We start from the raw sequence: 23,054 nt of genomic DNA on the forward strand, positions 1-23,054 counted from the left end.
ATCACAGAAAATAATAATACTTCTTTATAGGCGCAGAGAGGCCACAGAATACTGTGAGCAATTCTGTTCACCATGATACACCATGAGGCTCTTAAAACAAATGCAGAGAAGAGAATGCTTAGGGGAGACCTGATAGCAGTCTTCCAATATTTGAAGCGCTGTCACAGGGAAAAGAGTGTTGAGTGAGTTATTTTCTCCATAGCACTTGAGAGTAAAGCAAGAAGTAATAGGTGGAAGTTCTGTTGAATATCCAACCTGAAAATAAGGAGGAATTTCCTACCAATAAAAATGATTAATTGATGAAACATTTTGCCTCCCTGATTCATGGGTGCTACTGCATTGTTGGAGGATTTTGAGAAAAGATTGGATAACCATTTGTCTAGGATGGTATAACCCCCTTGGGCAGGGGGTTGGACTAGAAGACCTCCAAGGTCCCTTTCAATCCTATGAGGCTATGATTACTATGAGCATGTTCTACTACTAAAAATGTGAACTCTTAATCTCTCATCTGCAGTCCTCTTCTTTTTAAATTGCATTAAGACAATGTAAATTAAATTAAAGCATGTAAAATCATGTTTACTTTTATCATTTTATCTTGGCTGTCAGTCATTAATGAAAACCAATTTAGCTAGAGAAAGATAGGGTGAAAAGCTTCATGGTACAGAAATAGGTTAGGTTATAGGTTTATTACATTTATATGCCGCCCTATTCCCCGGAGGGACTCAGGGCGGCTAACAAACCCAAGGGCGGGAGTAATACAAAACAAAAAGGAACCAACAGACAAGATACAGAGAGGGTTTAAAAACGATTAACAGTCACCCAATTCTAGCGGGGAAGGGAACTCGTCAACCCCAGGCCTGTCGGAACAGCCAGGTTTTAACGGCTTTACGGAAAGCCTGGAGGGTGGTGAGCGTAGAAATGGTTTCTACGCAAAACATCTGTAGCAAGCAAACATCATTTCACCAGTGAAGTCTGATGCTTAAGTGCTGGTGAATCAGGTCACAGAGAATAATATACTAAGGGAGCAGAAGACAGCTTTATGTAATGGCATTTATCTATTTCCATAACCTCTGGTTTTCTGCTCCAGTGCACTCCATGCCATCAGTTCAAAGACGAAGACATATCATCTGGCCAAACAGAAATAGTTTCATTCATAAACACTAATGGCATATTTATGAAATCATTTGTTTAAAAACAAACAAACATGCAAGTATATTGTTTATCCTTCTTTCTTGCAAGGCTACAGGAAGATATTTACATCGGAGGGCAATCTACTGCCATGCAGTGGATCTGAGGTATCCCGCTTGGTCCAGACACCAAGGTGGGGAGATGGAAGCAAACTGGAAAGGGGGAGAGAGGAACAAACGTTGGACGGCAGCTTTGTGCCCGGCGGGTGTATTAAAAGAGAAACAATTGGTCACTATATATCAGAACCCCGAAGGATCCAGGCCTCGGGTGGTGTGAATGATGGGAGATGGCTACGGTTTCCAAGAGGGGCCCGCATGAACTTGGATGCGAGGCGCCCTAGTAACCGTTCGTCGGAGAGGAAAGTCCCCCGGTCTTTTGACTGGCTGCGATCTGTCCCTCCTTTCGCCTCGCCCACAGGAGCTGTCAGTGAGCGCTCTCTCCACACGGAGGGAGGGAAGGAGGGAGGGGAACGCCGACCGGTTTTAATCTCCCGGGGAGGATTCCGCAGCTCTCCTAATCCTCCTCCTCCAACCTTCCCCCTCCACCCGCAGCTCACGAGCACTTCAGCGGACTCCCCACGGCTGGCTTCCCCTCCCTCGTTTCCCCCGCCCCGTCTCTAGCTGGAGGGGGCGGGCTGGGGCTGGGGCCGGGGCCGGGGCCGGGGCTGAGGCGGAGCTGGGCGGCTGGCCAAAGTGGCTCCAGGCGGGGCCGGGCTAGCCCGTGGCGTTTGTTTCCCCTGGCAAGAAGCGCTGCTTCCCGACCCGCTGCGCTTTGTGTGCGCGCAAGCGGGAGTGACTCGGCGGCAAGGCGTGAGCTCAGAGTGGGCTGCGAGTGAGGGGAAGGCGGCGGCGGCGGCGGCGGCAACAACACTATGAGCGGGGCTGGGGCGGCGGCCAGCGTGGCTGCCGCTTCTCTTCTGGTCGGGAAGAGCGAGAAACTGGACGAGGCTCAAGCGCTGGCCCGCAGCTGCGCTGGAAGACCCGACTTCCAGCCTTGCGATGGGTTGTCGCTGTGCGCCACACACAGTCACGGCCGCTGCTTCCGTCTGCACTGGTGCTGCCATCTGGGCTGGTGCCATTGTGAGTACCGAGGGCGAAGGGGGCTGGGATGGGCGCGGCGGATGGGACGGAGGAGGGATTCGGCGGTCCCTGCAAGCTGCTGCCTTCCAGATGCTCCCTCCGCGCTGTTGCAGGGAACTCCCTGGCTGAGAGCTGCAGATCCGTGGCGAGGCGGGCGGCGGGCGGGCGGAGGTGTGGGGAGCCCTTCGGAAAAGGGAGAGGCTGGCTAATCACACCGGGGACAGAGAAGACTCGGTAGTCTAGTCCTGAGCGGGGGGGGGGACCCAAATCCTTTGCTGGGTTTTGGGTTGTGGCTTTTCCTGTAGACGGAACCGCTTGTGGGAGAAGCGGGGCTCTTGTCTGATTTCTTTTCCCCTCGTCTCGATGCCCTGGTGCCCGGAGCGAAGATTTGACGAGAGACTGATAGTGACAGATAGCACAGTGGCATCCGGAGCCTAGATGGATCTCGGTGTTCCCCCGGGGAAGAGAGCTCTCCCGAGGGCTTTGGGTACTAGGACAAGCCAAGAGAGGAGTGGGTTGGATCGGCGGTGGGTTGAGGGTGGCTAGGTAGGTAAAACGTCTAAGTGTGGCTGGGAGGGCGCAGCGCCCGTCGCGCCAATCAGCTGAGCGGCGGGATCGGCTGAGTGCTGCGAGCATCCCGGGGCCCCGATTGCCGCGCAGCACCGTAGCGTGGAGGACGCACCCGCTACATAAGGAATACATTCCTCTTCATCATCATTTACCTTTTCGCTAGATCTTGATTGGGGAGGCAATGAAAGGTAGCAAAACACTTAGCTAAGCCACCCATAGCCATCAGACTCACTCTCTCTCTCTCTCTCTCTCTCTCTCTCTCTCTCTCTCTCTCTCTCTCTCTCTCTCTCTCTCTCTCTCTCTCTCTCTCTCTCTCTCTCCCTCCCTCCCTCCCTCCCTCCCTCGCTCTCTCTCTCTCTCTCTCTCTCTCTCTCTCTCTCTCTCTCTCTCTCCCCCCCCCTATACTATAACTGCTGAAGTCATAGATCCCTGTATTAGACAAGTAGTACTATGGACAGTAAAAAAAAAACCTATTGGCTTTTCCCATTCAATCTTTTCTTTATTTAGAGAAGGTTTGTGGCCCTCCTGATGTAGCTCCAACCAATATCAATCAATGTTGAGGGATGGTGGGAAATGTAACTCTACATTTGGAGGCTGCAGCTCTCTAAACCTTGAGCCAACTATTGTAGTTTGCATAGATTATAATTAAAAAGGCCATTCACATCTCTTCTGTGGCTGCATATGTAATTTGATAAATAGCTTGAAGAATTAGCCCGAGAATGTCATGGAATGACATTATACCTAATACTAGCTGTCTAGTTTTCAAGTTACTGTTTTCACCTATTGCCTTAATTTAAACGTATTACTCTTACATAAAGAATGTTGTTGGCTCATCTTTTCTTTGTGTCCAGATTAGATTTTCTAATAGACTGATAGCTCCTTAATGGTTCATCATCATCTAGAGTAAAAAATGGGACACTGAGGTGGGTGGGTTATAAAATGTAAACATATAACTTACTTCCCACTTTTATCTGCAGGGGAAATGGCAGTAAGCAGAAGTAATGTTATCTGTCTGGAACTAGTCACAGACCAAATGTCAGCAGCTTGCTGTAGCCACTTCATTATCCAAAGCCAGAAAACTGGAAGGCAGAGCAAGGGGATTGTTGCAGCGGATAAATAGCACTTTATGTTTTCTCTGTAAGAATGCCATTGTTCTCATTCAAAGCTCCAAGGGTTTTCTCCCCATTCATAGGGACAGGATCATCTGCTAGACTCAAGTTTTAGGGCTTTTGCAAATTATAGCAATGTGCAAATTATTTTGTTTTCTGTTTTTTAAAGTATTTTTCATTTGCAAATTAGAAGTTATTTTATCTCCGTCTGAAAGCTGCCTATCTCAAAAGAAAGTATAAAATTATCTGTTAATTGCAACTGTCTACATCTGAATTTCTACTTGTTGTGGTGTTCTCATGTTTTCATCAGTTCTTCTTTTCTAGTAGTGCGTCAATATGCTAGCAAATGGCAATAAAACATACAATTCTTCTGACAGGATGGGTAAAGGCAGGATGAAATTTGACATCTTCCCTATGTCTTGATTGCAAAAGTACCCTATTGATTACTATTCTTGAATTATATGTTATCTTTCCTTCTGGTACCATGTTCAGCATTAAACTATGTCTGAGCAGAAGAGGTTTCTTCAAAGAATGAGTTATGTAATCCCTAGTAGTGTTCACTGATTGCTCAAGATAATGTTTTTATTTGCAGGCTACCAAGCAATCAGGCCTATCTGAATTTGCTGCTTTAATGCTTCTGATCACATGGCTGAGTTTATTTTCTCCACTTTCAAGCACCATACTCACAGCAGGATGGGTGCATCTTCTACAACCCAAATTGTGCTCCTGTAAGACAAGACTGTCTGTGTGAAAGCATTCAGTACAAGGGATTCCCAGTGTGACTGACTTTAGAATTTCCACACAGCCTCCTGCATCTACTCACTAAAAAAATATGGCAGGTTTTCTTTTATTATATATATCCCAAGTGGAAATCGCTTAAAAAAATTATGTCAGATTTGGCTTTTTGCTTTTGCTTATACTCCGATGAGGCCAACTGATTATGTGCCATTAAGTTATGGTTGATTCTTATTAAGCACACCAAGAGGCAAGAATGGTATCTATAGTGGTTCCAGATTAAGCCTTTCTCATTTCTTGTAGAGCCAGAAAATAGGCCTGCCCCAAACATGAACACAATTACCAGGAATTGTAAAGACTTTGAACTAAATGAAGCAAGAATTTTATTCAAATCTGAATTGGGGCATCTTCTCTTATTTCTGGGATAGACTCCATGTGTCTGTATTAATTCACTTATTTTTGTAATATTTTGTAAACACAGATGCGGAGCCTTGAGAGAGGCTTCACTGCCAGTGAAGAGGCAAAAACAAGGTGTAGAATGATATGTCATGCTTTGCATCCCTCCCTGGGGAAGGAACAGGGCTTAAGCACAGCTGCAGACATAGGACAAAAACAGCAAGAAATGTGACTGTCTTCTTACAGGGTTATACCAAGGCAACACTTTCTAGGAACTTCAGTTTAAAATGGTAGATGATAATAATAATTTTCAATTAAAGCGTAAAGTGTTTCTAACTGGTAGATTCTTAATTTATATATGTTATTAAAATCTGATTTGATGTCAGATTGATATCCCACCTTCTTCTTGAAGAGTATAGCATACCCTCCTCTACTTTTCCCCCTACAACCACCACTCTGTGAGATAGACTAAATTAAGAGAGAGTGGCTAGTTCAAAGACAAACAACCACTAAAACACACTAGCTCTCATAGAAGTATATTTTTGATTGAGACAATGAAAAATGCAATTAATTGCATTAGTAAGATAACATAGATATGTCAGTTCTGCAATGGTTTGATATAATTTTGGAAGGTAATTCATAGCAACGTTTCCATCGAATAATTTACACACTTGTCTAATAATAATATTGTTAATTCACTAAGCTATTACATGATATCGACAAGCAGATTCTTGACGTATGAACATAAAGTAGTTATAAATTGAAAGCAATTTGAATGTGAAAACTCTTAGAATTAATTAGCATTTCACTGATTGGGCGAATATCTTTTTCACAGCTCACACCTGTTTATGCTATTCTGTACTTCCATTTACATTTATGATGAAGGAACAGGAAGTGGGGTTGTAAAAGTGGCAAGTATGAACAGATGTGGAACAAAATGAAGGATTAAAATCAAATCATTTCATTTTTCCATAGAGAAGGATTAATTTTGCATAATGCATTGATTTTTACTTTAGAGTTTGATAATAGGTTTTTTTTTCTCCAAGTAAAAACCGGGATTTTTTGTAAATGCAACACAGTGGAATACAAAAAATGATACATTTCCTGTACTAACTTTTTCAAATATTATCTTTTCTCAATCCACTGTTAAAAAGCAAGCTTTTAACATAGTCAACTTTATGAAACTCAAGAGATTTCATATTAGACATTACTTTGTTTAATTGTAAAGCAAATACAATTGTACAATCATACCTGTTATTTTCTTAAGGCATTTTCTCTCTGTGTATGTGTGTGTCTCTCTCATCTATCTAGGCATACCTACATGTACATGCATGCAAGCGCGCACACCCATACACATATATACACAAACACATTAATATATTCCTAAGTTTTGGGGATGTAAATCATGTTTTATTATAATAATGATACCAAGGTTTCAATTGTAGAAACTACTTTGCAAAGATATTTAGCAACTGTGAATTCAGGAAGCATTTTTCACATGTATAAAATTATTTGAATTTAGGAAATCTCTTTTAAGACTATCTGGTCTGTTTCAAGAATGAATACATTTTAAGACTTGCAGGGACCACTCTCACCACACATCAGCTGATTATTCATTTGAAGGTATTCACTGCTGCTACCTAGATTGAAGTCCTTGTATTTAAAAAATGCAGTCATCTGTGTATAATATAATGGCTCAATGATATTTTTCTTAAACCCTTCTACTAGTTAATTAGCCTCAGTATTACAAAATGGCCTATTATTTTTCACGCTAATATATTATTACTTGAAAACATTTTCATTTTTTATTTTGATACACTGAAAAAACTACATTCAGATAAACACTTTTGAAATAGATTTAAAAGATTTTCTTATTAAATTATCCCTTTTTTATTATTTTGAACAGATTGAGGTCATGGTAACCCTGTTAGCATTTAGCAGAATAAGTCATGACATGGAACTAACGTGATTAGAGAAAATAAAACAACAGAAATGTGAATTAAGACAATGTCTGTACTTTTTACTTCAGAATCTCACATGTGATCATCTAACATTTTAGTTTGGATTTTGTTTTATGTGTATGTTCCTGAATAACTAAAGATGTCCTTAAGGATTCTTATGATTCTTTATGTATTCATGATTTCTCAAATGTAGACAATTATATACATTCTTATTCTATAAGATAGGAATATTAAAACACTTTATCTTTACCTCAAAGATGGCAATATCAAATGATGCCAAATAAAAAGGTTATATTACATATCATCCTTCTGGTAATACTAACTCGCCATGGTAACAGAATGTTAGATTAGATGGATTTTTTGGTTGAATAAAAATTCTTTTCACACTTATATTGCACTTAGGAAACTTCCTGTCCCACTTTTTCATGAATGTTGTATTTTTGCTATTCAGATTCATAGCTCTAGAAACCATAATGTGGAATAAAAAAATCATACAACCGGTCATTTTACTCATATGTGTTTGAAGATTCCTCAAAGACATTATGTGCATAATGTAATGTATGGATAGTTAAAAGGTATGATATATTGAAATATATTAATTTAGAGTAGGCGTATATCTATACCTTGAATTTACTTTGATAGCTAATCTGATTATTAAAAATAATTACTTCAAAAGGCTATAAGCATTTAATGTTTGCCATTTAATGCTCAAATTACTGGGTTTCAGCATACTGACAACTGGCCCTTGTGTGACCTCATCCAGCATGCCCATGTAGACATTAAATTGATGTATCCTGACAAAGCAGATCTCAGTGGACCTTATTCTGAAAAGATATGTTAAAGATTGCACTGTAAATTGAAAAATTCTATTAATCTTCATAGATTCATATAGCAATCCTGCTGTATTCAATTGGACTTCTCTCTTAAGAACTAGGGTAACAGGTTACATCTGTGATAATGCCCATATATATTTAAAATATTGTTAAAGAAAAGATTTGCTTTTGTTCTCTATATGATATATACATATGACAGTGGTTCCCAAACTTGGCAACTTTAAGACTTGTGGACTTCAACTCCCAGAATTTTCCAGCCAGCAGAGGTGGTTGGAGAATTCTGAGAGTTGAAGTCCACAAGTCTCAAAGTTGCCAAGTTTGGGAACCACTGACATATGAGATCAAACAAGCATCATTTTAGAAGATATTCTACACTTTGAAGGATGTTTTTATGGGCTCTTATTAATTATGTTTGAAAAGTTTCCTTAGTATTGCACACATGAAAATGAAGTATTAGAGACTTTGTGAATGCATATATTGAAGAGAATAACTTTTGGTTTTAAGAGTCCTGCCCTAACCATAATATACAGACCATGAATCTCTAACACCCAACCAAGCCATATGTGTGATTGTCCATTTGCTAGGATTTGCATTTGGCTTGGATCGAGCGAACTGGTAGTGACAGCGGCGGGAGGTTTCACCTACCCACCTGGACACTTCTGCGCATGCGCAGAAACGCACAAGGACACACGCGCACATGAGCAAACCAGTAATAAAAATAATGGAAACCCACCACTGATTTATATAGGTAATCAGTGCATGTACCTGTAGTGATACAGTTTAAGGCCACCGGTAACATTTTCTAAGAAGTAAGGGCTAGAGTGAAAGGGATGATGATACAAAGTGGGCAGGGCTCTTTAATATAAAGAGAGCCAATCTATATTGGTTTCATCTATATCTTGGGTGTCTTTTAAAAAAACCTATTAAATCGAGTTAAGTCCATTTTTTTAAAAAAATTCCTGCTTCAAAATGACAAGAAACTATGCCATTAATTTTTAGCAGTTTTGTTTACAGGGCATTATGGTACTGTAAAAATGTCACCAGAGGCTATATAGAGCTTTAGGGCTCCAAAGATTAGTTGATAACTGCAAACATTTCAGGGAGAAATAGAATGCCCCAAGAAAGTGATTATAGAAGTGATTTGTTGTGCTTTTCTCCCTTGCTTTGATGGGCAATAGAAGTTTATAGGCAGTTCAGGTATTCTGAAACTGGATCGCAGAAGATAGCAGGCAGCTAACTTTGTTAAATGCAGGAAATCCAATAGCATTAAAAGTTTGCCATAACTTTTAATGGGAAACAGGAATTTATCAACATGCTGTGAAGCTTCAGTTGATTAGCTCAGCCATATATCCCATATATTTATGGTGGCTCCTTCTAGGGAAAGTAGACTACTTGAATCCCTAAAACATCTCACTATTCAGAAATGGAGCCTGTGCGCAAAACAATGCAATTTCTCGTTTTCCACATTCTCACAAGCCCCTCCCCTTTCCCCCCTGTCTGCGGTCTATCTTGACTCCAAAAAGTTAAAGTGTCTCCTTTGGAGCTATAAAATCATCCACCGTTTTCCAACAAAGGCTGCAATATTATAGAAGTTGCTCTGGGCACAAACAGTAATTCTCATTTTCTCTGGTAGGTTACTTTGGCTTATTTCCTAACTTTTTCCTGGTGGGTTTAGAGGGGCAATATTGAATTGCCACTTCCACGTAGAAAAACAAAGCCCTTCATGGTATTTGAGAGACCGCCTACTGCCAATTACCTCCACTAGACCAATTAGATCCCACAGACTAGGCCTCCTCCGAATTCCATCAGCCGGCCAGTGTCGACTAGCGACTACCCGGAGGAGGGCCTTCTCTGTGGCTGCTCCGACCCTCTGGAACGAACTCCCCGTGGAGATTCGTACCCTCACCACCCTCCAGGCCTTCCGCACAGCCCTTAAAACCTGGCTGTTCCGACAGGCCTGGGGCTAAAGACTCGCTGCCCCACTTCGAATGGTATGACTGTTGTGCTTTTTTTTTAACTATGTATGGTTTGATGTTTTCTGTAACTTTGTTTGTTTTTCCCTCCCTTTGAGTTGTGAGCCGCCCTGAGTCCCCTTAGGGAAAAGGGCGGCATACAAATAAATTAAAATGAAAAATGAATGAAAATGAGAAGGAAGCTGCGTTTATCATGTTTGTGTTGAAAAACAATATTTTTACTGCAGGGCTGGGATGGGAGGAGAAGACTGTTCTACAGGAACCCATAATCTAATCGATCCTTTTAAACATCATAGAATCTCAGAGTTTTCACTTATGAAAAATATTCAGTCTTTTTAATGCCAAATTATAAAAGGCTTGTGGAAGGGCGGGATATGTTTCAGGGAGAACATGGTTTTTTTGCATTTACTTGTAAATATTTGCCCATCTTTAAATAATCAGATATTAGTAATTAACGGCTGCTTATCTATCTAGTTATTGGAGGGGTTTATAAACAAATCCAGATTTTCACAAGCTGCAGCCATATGTCTTCTATTCTTAGAGTTACTTTTGAATCAGTATGTTCTCAGTGTTATCTATCACAGTCTGATCAGAAAACATACCCTTAGTTTCTACTAAGTTCTATAATATCAGAATGAGCATGCATTTATATTGGGTCATTATCAAAATGTTTTCTACCAGGTGCCCTCGGTCATCAGAATATCTCACTGGCAACTTGAGAGAGGGTCCACTTGATGATCAACCCCTGCATTTGGATGTCCTATTTTCCAGTGATTCTTGCCCGGCACTTCATTATCCTGCCACAGGACAAGAATATTATTATTCTGTTTTTCTAGTTACCTGCACTGAGCTACATTTTTGGTTTTATATATATTACAGTTTTTAACTTCTGTTTTTTTCCATATCATGTGTTTATCACATGTACCCTAAAAGCAAAGGCATTTGGGTAGTATTTGTAGTTGCAAACAAAAAGAAGGAACTCTGATAGTGTAGAATGCTCTTTCACCAATCTGAAATAAAATGTGTAAAGCCATCAGTTGGATGGGAAAAAGATGCAATTGTCTTCTTTCTCTTTTAATGAAAGAATAAATATAATTGCCATGTGGACAATCTGTATGAGTGTTTTTCAAACTTGGCAATGTTTAAGATGTGCAGACTTCAGTGCCGAGAATTCCCCAGTCAGCATGCTATTATTCGTGGTAGGCTTGGTAATTGTACAGGTGGTTCCGCACAAGATTTTTATTACACAAATTATCTTCCTTTTTCACAAAATTTAACAGTAGTTCAAGCAAAGTTGTTTTCCATCTGTAACCCTCCCAGTTTCCCCCCTGCTTCTTCCATCAGTTTTTTTTCCAGAAAATCCATTAAAAGGAGAATAATAAAATCCTTACACCCTTCTTTTTATTGATAAGAGCTTTCCCACTGAAAATTAAAAAAAGTAAGATTTATGTTTTCTTTCTGTGCAAAATGAAGGTTATTTTAAATAATTATAAAATTGGAGCCTTCTACTGAACTACTGTGGGGTAAAACAATTTCAGTGCTATTCCAACCAAGCATGCACAAATGGACTGCTATTGTGCCCCGTCAGCAGGAAATTGTGCCTGTTATGGATACAACTGAATGCAAAAAGGGATGTGGAAGAAAAGGAAGTGAAAGAAATTAAAGATAAAAGCAGAATGACAACAGGAAAAGAAACTGTCTCTTGTATGAAAACGTGTTAGAAGATTACTCAGAAGAATGAATGGAAATGGATACAAGGAAAGATTATATGGAAGCTGTTTGGAAAGAATGAAAGAAATGGCACAGAAAAAAAGCTGGTGGAATTATAAGTGAAAGAGGCTGTAGAAGAAAGAATGTGTGAGGGTGAATGGCTGTTGTGAAGTTAAATTTAAGAGAAATACATTGTGTATTCTGTAGAGAGAGAGAGAGAGTTGCAAAGAGTAGAGAGACTACTCTTGTGTTCTAGTAATTAAGGCACTAGGCAAGAAATCAAGAAAATAGGAGTTCTAATCCTGCCTTAAGCATGGAAGTCAACAAGGTCTCTCAGTCCATGAGAGAGTCAGCCTCACTTGGTTGAACCAAGAAAAAAAGGAGAAGAAAAAAAAAGCAGACTCTGTACTTGTGGCAAAATGTGAGGAAGAAAAAGAAAGGACACACAATAATCCAAGAGAGCAAGTACACTTAAAACGGAATGATGCATATAAAATACAGTACAGCATTTTTGATGAAAATTTAAAAAAACCCTGTTTTGGAAGTGGATGAAAGAACTAAATACTTTAGCAGTGGGACTAGAATTAAAATAAAATGATTATAAAACTGAAGTGAGGATATGCTGCTGGGAATATGTTAGACATGGAAACAGGATTGAAAAAGAGAAGAAATGGTTTAAAAATGGTGCTAATGTGTTAGTGTATCCAAGAAAAAAAATGTTGAAAAGGAAGCCATACACAATCAATGGTAAGCATAGCTGTTATAATTGAAGAAAAGTTGACATATGGATGTGGTTTGCTTATAGCTGTGTATCTTGTTTAATATGTGTGTCAAGACTATTTATATTTGATGATTGAGGAATGTGATTACTGCTCTCCTCAACAGAGAGAGATGGTGGGGGAGTAAAAGTGAATATAAAAACCTCAGGGACAGGAGGTTCAATTTATTAAGTATGTCTGGGAAGATGTTGAGCAGAATTATGATTTCATTCAATTTTTATGTAGAGGTATGCTTTTTTGTATGTTAGGAGAAACCAAAAGAGTGAACCCAATAAGAATATGTTTTTATGTAGTGTGGGTTAAATCAAATCATATAAAATAAAAAAAAATAAATGGATGATTTTTGAATGTGGACTGAATATATAAAAGTGAGGGACCCATGCAAAATAAATGCACTGAGTTCATTACAGAATGGATGACATCAAACCCTAAAATAAATTAATGAAGGAAGACCAAATGGTTTCAGAGGAAGAGGAATACAATGAAAGTTATGGTGGGATAAAGCTGCTAACAGACTCAAAGAGAAGTGAGGAAATTTAAATAGTAAAAGGCAAAGAATGAATTAATGTTTGGACATGCCGGAAAATGGGGTGATTTGTAAGGATAGGAAGGTATAGAGAAATGTTGATACAATTTTGCTGAAATGAATAAATTGACTTCTTTGATTGGGGAAAAGTCATTATTTACATTCATTGCTGACTGATAGCCACTTATGGACTTTCTGCATAAAATGAGAAAAATGATTTTGGGGGTTAGAGTTTTGATGATTAGAACAGATTATAGAAAGAATAGTACAGGTTTTATGTAACTTTATAGAGAGAGTTCTAAACGTATTTGTACTTATAATTGCTATGAAAACCACTTCTTTGTATCTTTTTCTTTCTTTTTTAATTTTAACTTTTTTCCCGTTCTTGCCCTTTTTGCTTTTTCTTTGCTTTTTTCCTTCTTACTTTATATTGCTTGTTTCAGTCTTTATCTTTTTATTTAAACATGTTAATAAAATTATATTTAAAAAAGGAAGATATAGACAAATACAGCAATTGGTTGTTGTGTAAATTACATTCAGTTATTTAGTCTCTCTCCTTTTATTGTATCACCCTTATTTTATTTTAATCTACTACTTTATGCTTTTCTGTGCTTTACATAATGTTGCTTGCACTGGCATTATTAGCAATAGCAATAGCAATAGCAGTTAGACTTATATACCGCTTCATAGGGCCTTCAGCCCTCTCTAAGCGGTTTACAGAGTCAGCATATTGCCCCCAACAACAATCCGGGTCCTCATTTTACCCACCTCGGAAGGATGGAAGGCTGAGTCAACCCTGAGCCGGTGAGATTTGAACAGCCGAACTGCAGAACTGCAGCCAGCTGAAGTAGCCTTCAGTGCTGCATTTAACCACTGTGCCACCTCGGTTCTTAAATGCCTTAATTATTTCCTTCTAGGTCAGTGTTTCTCAAACTTGGCCACTTGAAGATGTCCGGACTTCAACTCCCAGAATTCCCCAGCCAGCATTCGCTGGCTGGGGAATTCTGGGAGTTGAAGTCCAGACATCTTCAAGTGGCCAAGGTTGAGAAACACTGTTCTAGGTATTGAAGTTATTTTTATTAGAACATAGAATAAGAAGGGCTACATATATAAACAGACCAGGTGGTTGTGATTCCATCGAAAAGGGGGAAAAAGTCAGCAATATCTCTACCTACTACCTGCCTCTGAACAGTTTATCATGCTTGCTTCCAGATTCTGGAAGTTATCACTCCTACATTTATTTTCCACATTTCTACCCCAACTGCAATCCAGAGATACTCAGCTGCTTACACAGATTGTAAAACCCAAGTAAACATTCATGGTGTAATCATATGCATAGAAACGATAAAACTATACTGTCCAAACATAAAGCTACAGACAATAAAAAACAGAAAATGAAAATGGCATGATCAAATCAGCTCTGACTTTTAAAGCTTCTGAAACATCAACAAGGAGGAAGCTACTCTGAATATAACTGGGAGGCTGCTCCATACGGCCAAAGCAGCACCTTTTCATTGCAATTGCTCAGACCTCCCCCAAATACTGGAACAATAACAGTGTCCCTCTCTTTGCTTTAATTGTTCAGACAGTATTGGTTGGAGAAGGTGATCCTGCAAATATCCAGGCACTGAGCCTTAAAGGAATTTATAAGTTAAAACCAGTACTTTAAATTGTACCTAGAAACCAATTAGCAACCAAGGCAATATCTGCAAAATCAATATTATATCAATAGCAATAGCAATAGTTAGGCTTATATACCGCTTCATAGGGCTTTCAGCCCTCTCTAAGCGGTTTACAGAGTCAGCATATTGCCCCCAACAACAATCTGGGTCCTCATTTTACCCACCTCGGAAGGATGGAAGGCTGAGTCAACCTTGAGCCTGGTGGGATTTGAACAGCCAAACTGCTGAACTGCAGTGCTGCATTTAACCACTGCACCACCTCGGCTCTTGTGATTCCATTGAAAAGGGGGGAAAAGTCAGCAATTGCTCCTATCAATGCCAGAAAGCATGTGGGACCATCCATTTTGGACCAATTGTAACTTCCAATTAGTTTTTTAAGGATAGAGGCAACTATAACATGTTACAGTAGCTCAGCTAGGTAAGAGCACGAGTTACTGTAGATAAACACTTCTACCTCGCATAGGGTTGCAACTGATGCACCACCCATAATCCCCTCTGGCCAGTTTCTACCTGCAGGGAGACCAGAAGGAGCTCCAAGTTGTGAGCCCTGATAGGTATTACTTGCCAGTCAAGGAACAACTCTGGTGGTGACAGAGAACCCTGACGTATCACCAGCAAAGTAATCTTTCCCAGCTGTTGTGTTTTATTATGGTTCATTGCACAGTCAGCCAGATATCTAGATTGTATTGAGCCCTTCCCAAGGACCAGGGATAAACAGATTTTGTTTGATGGTATTAAATGCATGTTTAGGGTAAGAGCTGTTCTGAGTAAAGGTGCCTTTTGCAACTGATGGTGATTTTGTCAATTGATAGCATTAAGTGGTGTTCTGATGTTTTGGGATTGCACCTGAGCTGCCAGTTACTTTTGGTATTATTTTTGCTTTCTTTTGCCACAGCCATCCTATTTGCGGGTTTTTGTATTCTATGATTTTCTTCAGTTCTTTCTCTTTTATTCTGCTGACTCCAGATCCTCCCAGAATGTAAGCTGTTCCAAGTAAAGCTGCCTTTTGCAATTGATTGATGGTTCTTTTTTATTTCAATATCCTTTTCCCTAATCCTGCTTTTATATGGCATAGTCAATGCAATCCTATTTTCTTCTTACTTGGCTTAATTATCAGAATACTAGTGGCTTTCACGGCTTTAAAATCTCTTCATTTCCTGTCTTAGAATGTCTCACTAACAACTGCAGCCACAACAGCCTCCGGGTGGCACAAAGAAAAAATAACACTCTGACAAATGGCTTAGTTGTATAATAGTATATCTAAAATTAAAGAATTTCAAGATGGGGGCAGAAGGGGGAATCTACTATTTTACAGAATATTTATTTTCTGTGATTGAAAGGAAATATATGGAAAAAAGTTAAGGGGCTGTCAGCCAGATGCCTTCAGGAAGCCTATAAGCTAAGCATATTCTTGTTTTAGATTTTCAGCATCTGGCTGAAATAGCATTTTTTCATGATCTAGTTAATTTCTACGAAGTAAAATTTGATTTCAATAATTCTTTTCATGTCTTTTGCAGGTAAATATGTTTATCAGCCTATGACTCCAGTAGAACAGCTTCCAAGTACTGAAATACCTGTTCGGCCTCGAGGAACCATAAATACTATTCAGATAGCTGTCTCTCTCACAGAACACTTTTTGAAGTTTGCACCTGTCTTCCAAGCACCATTACCACCAGACTCCCCACGGTTTTGCACAATTTCAGACCTCTTTATTGACAATTACCGTGTGAAATGCATCAATGGGAAGATGTGTTATGTGCAGAGGCAACCTCCTGCTCTCTCCTATAAGATGAAGCCCCAGGAGGTCCCCACACGCAATGCCTTAATTTTGAGAGAGAATAACACACCAAAAATAGATCATTGCTCATCCCCTTCCAGTTCTGAGGATTCTGGGATCAATGCTGTTGGGGCTCATTATGTAGAGTCATGTGATGAAGACACAGAAGAAGGAGCAGAGCTAAGTTCAGAAGAGGATTATAGTCCAGATAGTAGCTGGGAGCCAGATGAGTGTCCCCTTCTATCACCCTCACAGTGTGAACTAGAAGTAATTGAAACCATAGAAACCACAGTGTGAAATTTTGAGCTGGGAGCTAGCTAGGCATATTAAAATAACACTGGTTTTCTAACATTTATACTGGCATTTTTGACAGGTCCTTTTTTGCAGTGTACTTGATATCCCACAAGGAACACAGTGACAATATTTAACCATCTGTGAATTAATTCCTTGATACTCATTCTACCAATGAATTTCCAGGAACCCTGCTGTATAGCTCAAAAGATACCAGAATTGGTATCTTTAGTTACAGACTAACCCTCATCGTCATGAAGATCAGCTAAATTGCAATGGTCACAAGTTATCTTATAAGCAAGTGATTTTCAAACTTTGGTCTTAGCACAAAATCTGGATTCCAACATGATACAAACACACACTTTTCCCAAGAAGGACATTTGTGTGTTTGCAGGCATTCTGTTATTATCTATCAGTCCAATTTTATTATGGTCATAGACTGCATAACTATTATGTATGGTATTATGTATGGTAGTCTAGGGATTAAGAGTATCAGTGGCTTACACCACGTCCTACAATCTTTTCAGGTAACCTGTGGTATATAAATACCACTGATTAAGAACCCTCTTTGAAATTATCTACTCTGAAATAAGCAATTGGTTGGGGATTTCTCATTTGGAGTAAGGATTTAGCCTTTTGTGCATTTGCTGAATATCAATAGGAGGTTAGCCATACCTTTGATGAGCAGAGCTAAATCCGTAAGCAAACAATCTTAAACTATGTGTATTATTTTATGTAGGAGACAAGAAGCCATGACTCTCCCCACTAGCTCAGATGTTAGGTACATCTTTCTAAATGACCTGCATACACTAACTTCTTTTGCCAGCTACAGAGTAACTCAGGAGATTGCCAGCATAAGCACAATACTCAGCCAATAGAACTGAAACTGTTTCTACAACAAGAATATGTCAGAGAGGCCTGAATTAAAATCCTTCAAAGGATACATTATTACACTGCCAACTGACCATTATATATCATTCCACTGATATATAATCTGATGCTAAATACTTAAATTACTTTCTGTATTAAAACAGAGAACAAGCTGGATTTTATCATAGAAACAAAGCATATATGAAAGAGCTACTCATCTGAAATAGGTATACAGTGACTACAATTTCAGTGTATATTCTCATGATGAAAATTAGGATTATTTTTTAGATCAGCCAAATATAGCTTGGCATTAACCCAACGTAAAACAACAAAACAAAACAGGAAAGGAAAAGAGGGGGGAGGAGAAGGTTAAGCCTTCTGCTCCCAGCAAAGGGCAGCCATAAACTTATGATGTTTAGAAAAATCAGGAAAACTAATCAGGAGATATAACAGTATCTGTTTTAAAGAGATTAACACAGACTTTTTTGCTATGGACACATTCAATCAGTGCACTTGCAAACTGAAGAACAATTGTAAATGGTATATGAACTGACTTAAGAAAGTATTTCAGTATAGAATTAGGTCAATAGAATTTAATAGTTCCATTTATTAATCTGTACATTTGGTAACTCGGGATTTACATTTAGTACCGGCTCTATTCTATTATCTATTTAAATTATTCACTAGTAGGTTTGACTGTAGCTAGATGAAAAGAAGATGTCATGGTAGTTTTAGCCTCTGACATGCAGTATTTTGATTTAAAGAAAGAATCTGAAAAAAAAGCAGCCAATTATTATCTTCTAGCTTTGCTTAATCATTGTTTATGTTATTCAGTATAAAACAGTGAAAAGTGTATAGTGGAAAGAGATCTTTATATCCCTGATGTATTTGTGCCTCCATTTTAAGTTTAACCACACAATATGGTTATCCTCTCAGAAGAAGTGCCCTGCTAATCAGTTTAAGGATTATGGCCCTTTGAGCTGTAAATGTACATTTCCCCCCAATATTTTAAAGTAAGAATTTCAAATACACTTAAATGGTCATGTACCAGTGGATTAAAATGTTTTACCTCCTAACCCTTTTGCATTCGCTCTTGTGGTACACAACTGATTTCCCCCCCCTGTAACACTAGGGCATCTATTAATAAATATAGCCCTGTTTTATAATGGTTTAGTTAACTCACTTTCCATTAAGTTTAGCTAAGAATGGTAACATATAAATATGTACAGTTGTAACTCTCAGTATTAGATTATCTTATGCTGTGTTGTTGAATGCTGCTCTTTATATACAATCTTGACACATAACTAATAACTAATTTTTATACATACACTCAGACATAGGCACTTTTAGAAAATATTTAGATTGCAGTGTATTATGAATGATTATAAAATATGTACTTTAAAATATACAAATATTACCTTAAGAAGTAAAACAAACTATTTATTCTGATAAGTGATACTAAAATAATGCATTTCTTGCCCCCATTCCCCCCAAAAGAAAGAAAAAACACAGCTTTAGCTATCATCAGAGATAAAATCCTTTCTTAGTAGTTCTGAAAAAATTACAGCATTCTTCTAATTTTTAAAGAGAACACTGTTTCACTATAGAATGTTATCTTGGGATTCTTAAAGATTTTCTCAGGTGATGTTAAGAATTCTTATGGATTTTATAAAAGAAACTGCATAAAATACGATTATATACTCAAATTATTTGGAACTGGAGATTTAAAATACAGCTTGTCTGGCTGTGTTAAGTTTGTGACTGACTATCTCATGTTGTTGTTTTTTTTAAAAAAGGAAGAACTGGGAATTTTGGGAATCCCAGAGGAATTGGAAATTACATTTGAGAGCAGAAACAGGGCAGGTTTGAGGGAACACTTTAGTTCTATTTATTATACTGAAGAATTGTGATATTGCTACTTTTTTGCAGGACAGAAGGCACAACGATCTAATCAGGCTAAGATTAGATGAATGTATTCTGAACTGAGAAATGAGAGCTGGAAAAAAATCAGTCCAGGCTTACATCAGGCATTCTTGATCAGACTATTAATGAGCAATAGCTGCATACAATATTAATCTCTTAAAATTACTCTGTTTCAAAATCTTAAGCACAACAGTCAAAGTTGTCTTGTTCTGGCTTCTTTGGAGATTTCTTCAATGGAAGCCATGCAGGATTTGATTGACTGATTCAGCACGTAAATACTGTGTCTCAAACTATTCTCAAGAGCACATCATTGTTTCATGTAAACTTCTCACAAAATAATAAATGTGAAGATTGTTTTTGCACAACCATAAAGTAAAGTGGATTTCTTTTCCACAGTTTTGTGGCACTACAAATGTTCATGTCTTGATGTGAAATGGGTGTGTTTGATGTTACCTTTCATCATATGTGAATGTACATGGACACGTAAAGTAACATGAGTTGGACGTAGCATAGAAACCATCACTTGAGAAACAAGTGTTGCGTAACAGGTCCACTTACCACTGTTTCATTAATACCACATTATATAAAGTCATTCTATAAACTTTTTGAAAGGAAAAATTTTCATTAGTAATTATCTGAGTTCTCATGCAGGAAACTCTAGACCTACTTTGCCTTTCCTGTAATATCGACCCAGGTATTTTGTACTTCTGCCAATTATTATTTACTTCCAACATAGATGAACAAAAATGTATCAAGATTTCTGCTCTCTCTGCAGATTTAGAGTCTAGATAATAAATTTAAAAACCATATACAAAAACCATATATATTTGAGCAGAATCATCTGGAAGGTTTTAACAACAGTTTAAGGAACATTTACACGTTCTAGCAATATTTGCCAGAACTTTCATTAGCTTTATATATAGTAAAGCAATTCAGAAGGATAATGTACATGGAATATTCTCTATCTGACCTCTTGCAATTGGATGAATAAAATAATGGCATAAAGTTGATTTTACTTGAAGCTTCTTATAATCAAAATTCACTTCCATGGTCTAAACAAGGCCTAAATGCTTTAAGAAATGTTAAACATTTCTTTGCTACAATCCCAAAGGATAATAGTTGTAGATTAATATCCTTCTATTGCTACCAATATTTATTTTTATAAAATCTTTCAATGTTCAACTTTTATAGAAGTTTCAATATGTCGGATATTTAAATTTACTTGCCAAATATGGAAAGTCACTAATTGAAAACCGTAATTAATAAAAACTCTGAGAAGTTTGAGAGTAGAACCTTTTCTTCCCACTACTCACATTATTTAAATTAAAACAAGACAGATGAGTCCCTTCACTGAATCTTCACTTTAAATAAAGATTAATATTAATATTTGCCTTGAAATATACTCCTGTTTTTTATTCACCAAAGAGAGTTTGTATACTGCCCAACTCTAATCAAATCTGGGCACTTTGGAGATGTAAAGCTGAAATAAGCTTTTTCATTAATGCTTTGCAAGATTTTGATTTTTTAGGGATACTAAACAAATCACTTAATCTATTTAAAAAAAACCTATTTTAGAGAATAGCAGGATAAAATGTAAGAAACTGTTTGGGCTACAAACATTAAATGGCAACACAATTTTCTGAATCACATCTTTGATGCAGAACTCAGATTATTCTTTGTATAAAATCAAAATTATTAGAGTGTTTCAGTATGCTGTAGAATCGTATACACTTATACATAGCATAGAACTGAAACTGCAAATGGCCTCAAAGCTTATTACATGGAAGATCAGCGTGAATTGTAGATGGAGAGAGATTCTCATCCCATTGTGAGAGGTACATATAAAATAAAAAGAACTAGTAATATATTAATATATTCACAACTATTTTCTAATGTTGGATCTCAAAACTTTTGTTTAATATATTGTAAACGTTATGTAGAAGTTTCTTGGGAAGCCTAAAGGCAGAACATGAGCATATTAATTCTCACTGTTGTTTCTCACCAACTTAAATATTAGAAATACACTGTTTCTGATCTCAGAGACAACATATGCCCATCAAGTAGCACTGACAACTCTATTCTGTTAATTATTATGACTAATCATTGACTTTAATAGCCATCAACATATCTCGTGGCAGCAGATTCCATAATTAAGCTGTATGATTAAGGGTTTCCTTTGTGTCTTCTGAATATTTTATCATTCTACTCATTAAGAATGTTTAGTGGAAAAGGGGAAAAATCTTTTCCAAACTATACATTATTTATCAAAACTCCAGCATTCATTTCTTTCATCTGAAGAACTGTTAACACTCCTGGTTGATCTTTTTTAGAACTTTTCTAGTTCTGATTATGCTTTGTAAAATATGGCAAGCAGAATTTTTTAAACAATATTTTGTGTTTGGCATATCATACTTTTTCTTTTATTGGTTGATAACTCTAGTATTATGTTCTTTTCTTTTTGGTTTCTGATTGTAAATAAAATAAAAACAAAGTTGAAAACATGGATATGACAGCTTTTTTTCCATTAAAATAGCAACTAATGAAAATTTTGACCATTCATTTATGCATGTGAAAATGAAAAAGTAACATGTTTTAAATGTCTTCAGACACCTTTCTTTCTTTTATATAAGCTAAATATGTAAAGTAAATCAGCCACCTCTCTTTGCCATGGTTATTAAGCAAATCACTGCAGTTAAGTGAATCATGTGATCATTAAGCGAACTCGGTTTTCTCTATTGACCTTCTTGAGTTTCCCAGCTGGGAAAATGGCAAATGGCAATCAATGACCCAGGGCTCTGCAACCATTGTAAATACGTGTCCGTTGCCAAGCACCCAAATTTTGATCACTTGACTGTGGGGATGCTGCAACAGTGTTAAGTGCAAAGATCAGTTGCTGGTCATTTTTTTCAGTGCCACTGTAATTTCAAATGGTTGCTAAAGGAATGGTTGTAAGTCAAGGACTTTCTGTATTCTGAATTATCTTAAATTGATTACAAAGCATTGCAAAGTCTAGGTAATGTCTGAATTATATAGTCTGATCAATGCATTCCTCAGTGGGTTATTTCATCCACACAGGGATCAAGGAATTCTGGATTAGTAGGTAATCTTTGCCTATTTCAGTAACAATGTGAATCCAAAAGAGTTGTCTGTACAGTTACTGAAGGAGGTATTATGTTTATGGTAAACAGTTCATACAACATTGTCCACATAAACCAAATAAAAAAAACTAAGAAATAGGAATACACCCATTCCATTAATTCTAAAAGCATTCATATGTTTGTGTCTGGCTGTTAAAAATGTACCAATTTTGTTGTATTTAAGTACAATGACAATAAAGATTATATTTACTTATACTTCCTTAGACTACTGGAAGTACAAAATAACTTTGCAATGTTTCTTAACCCATTGTTCTTTTCTTTATGTAACAAGCTATAGACCAGGTATTTTTTTAGCAGGAATACAGGTAGTCCTCTATTTAAAACAGTTCGTTTAGTGACTGTTCAAAGTTACAATGGCACTGAAAAAAAAGAGTTGTGACCATTTTTCACACTTACGACCATGGCAACATCCCCACAGTCCCATGATCAAAATTCAGATGTTTGGCAAGTGGTTGATGTTTATGACAATTGCAGTGTCCCAGGGTCATGTAATC

General features: G+C 37.8%; 1 protein-coding gene across 1 annotated transcript; it reads left to right on the top strand.

Annotated features, from left to right (window-relative positions):
* The first annotated feature begins 1,898 nt into the window (after positions 1–1,898).
* Positions 1,899–21,905, top strand: CUNH3orf70 (chromosome unknown C3orf70 homolog). The gene is made up of 2 exons (XM_087725596.1): positions 1,899–2,267; positions 16,059–21,905. The coding sequence occupies exons 1-2, from the start codon at positions 2,060–2,062 to the stop codon at positions 16,613–16,615; spliced, it is 765 nt and encodes a 254-aa protein (XP_087581722.1). The 5' UTR covers positions 1,899–2,059; the 3' UTR covers positions 16,616–21,905.
* The last annotated feature ends 1,149 nt before the right edge of the window (positions 21,906–23,054 follow it).

This window comes from Thamnophis sirtalis, unplaced genomic scaffold (genome assembly GCF_051295495.1).
Source record: "Thamnophis sirtalis isolate CommonGarterSnake01/CBP01778 unplaced genomic scaffold, rThaSir2_p1.2 scaffold_11, whole genome shotgun sequence".
Taxonomy (NCBI): Eukaryota; Metazoa; Chordata; class Lepidosauria; order Squamata; family Natricidae; genus Thamnophis; species Thamnophis sirtalis.

Bases quoted from the DNA above. Each gene is read 5' to 3' on its own strand.
- CUNH3orf70 (XM_087725596.1), top strand. From the start codon at position 2,060: ATGAGCGGGGCTGGGGCGGCGGCCAGCGTGGCTGCCGCTTCTCTTCTG. The intron at 2,268-16,058 runs GTGAGTACCGAG...TGTCTTTTGCAG, and splicing joins CCATCTGGGCTGGTGCCATT to GTAAATATGTTTATCAGCCT.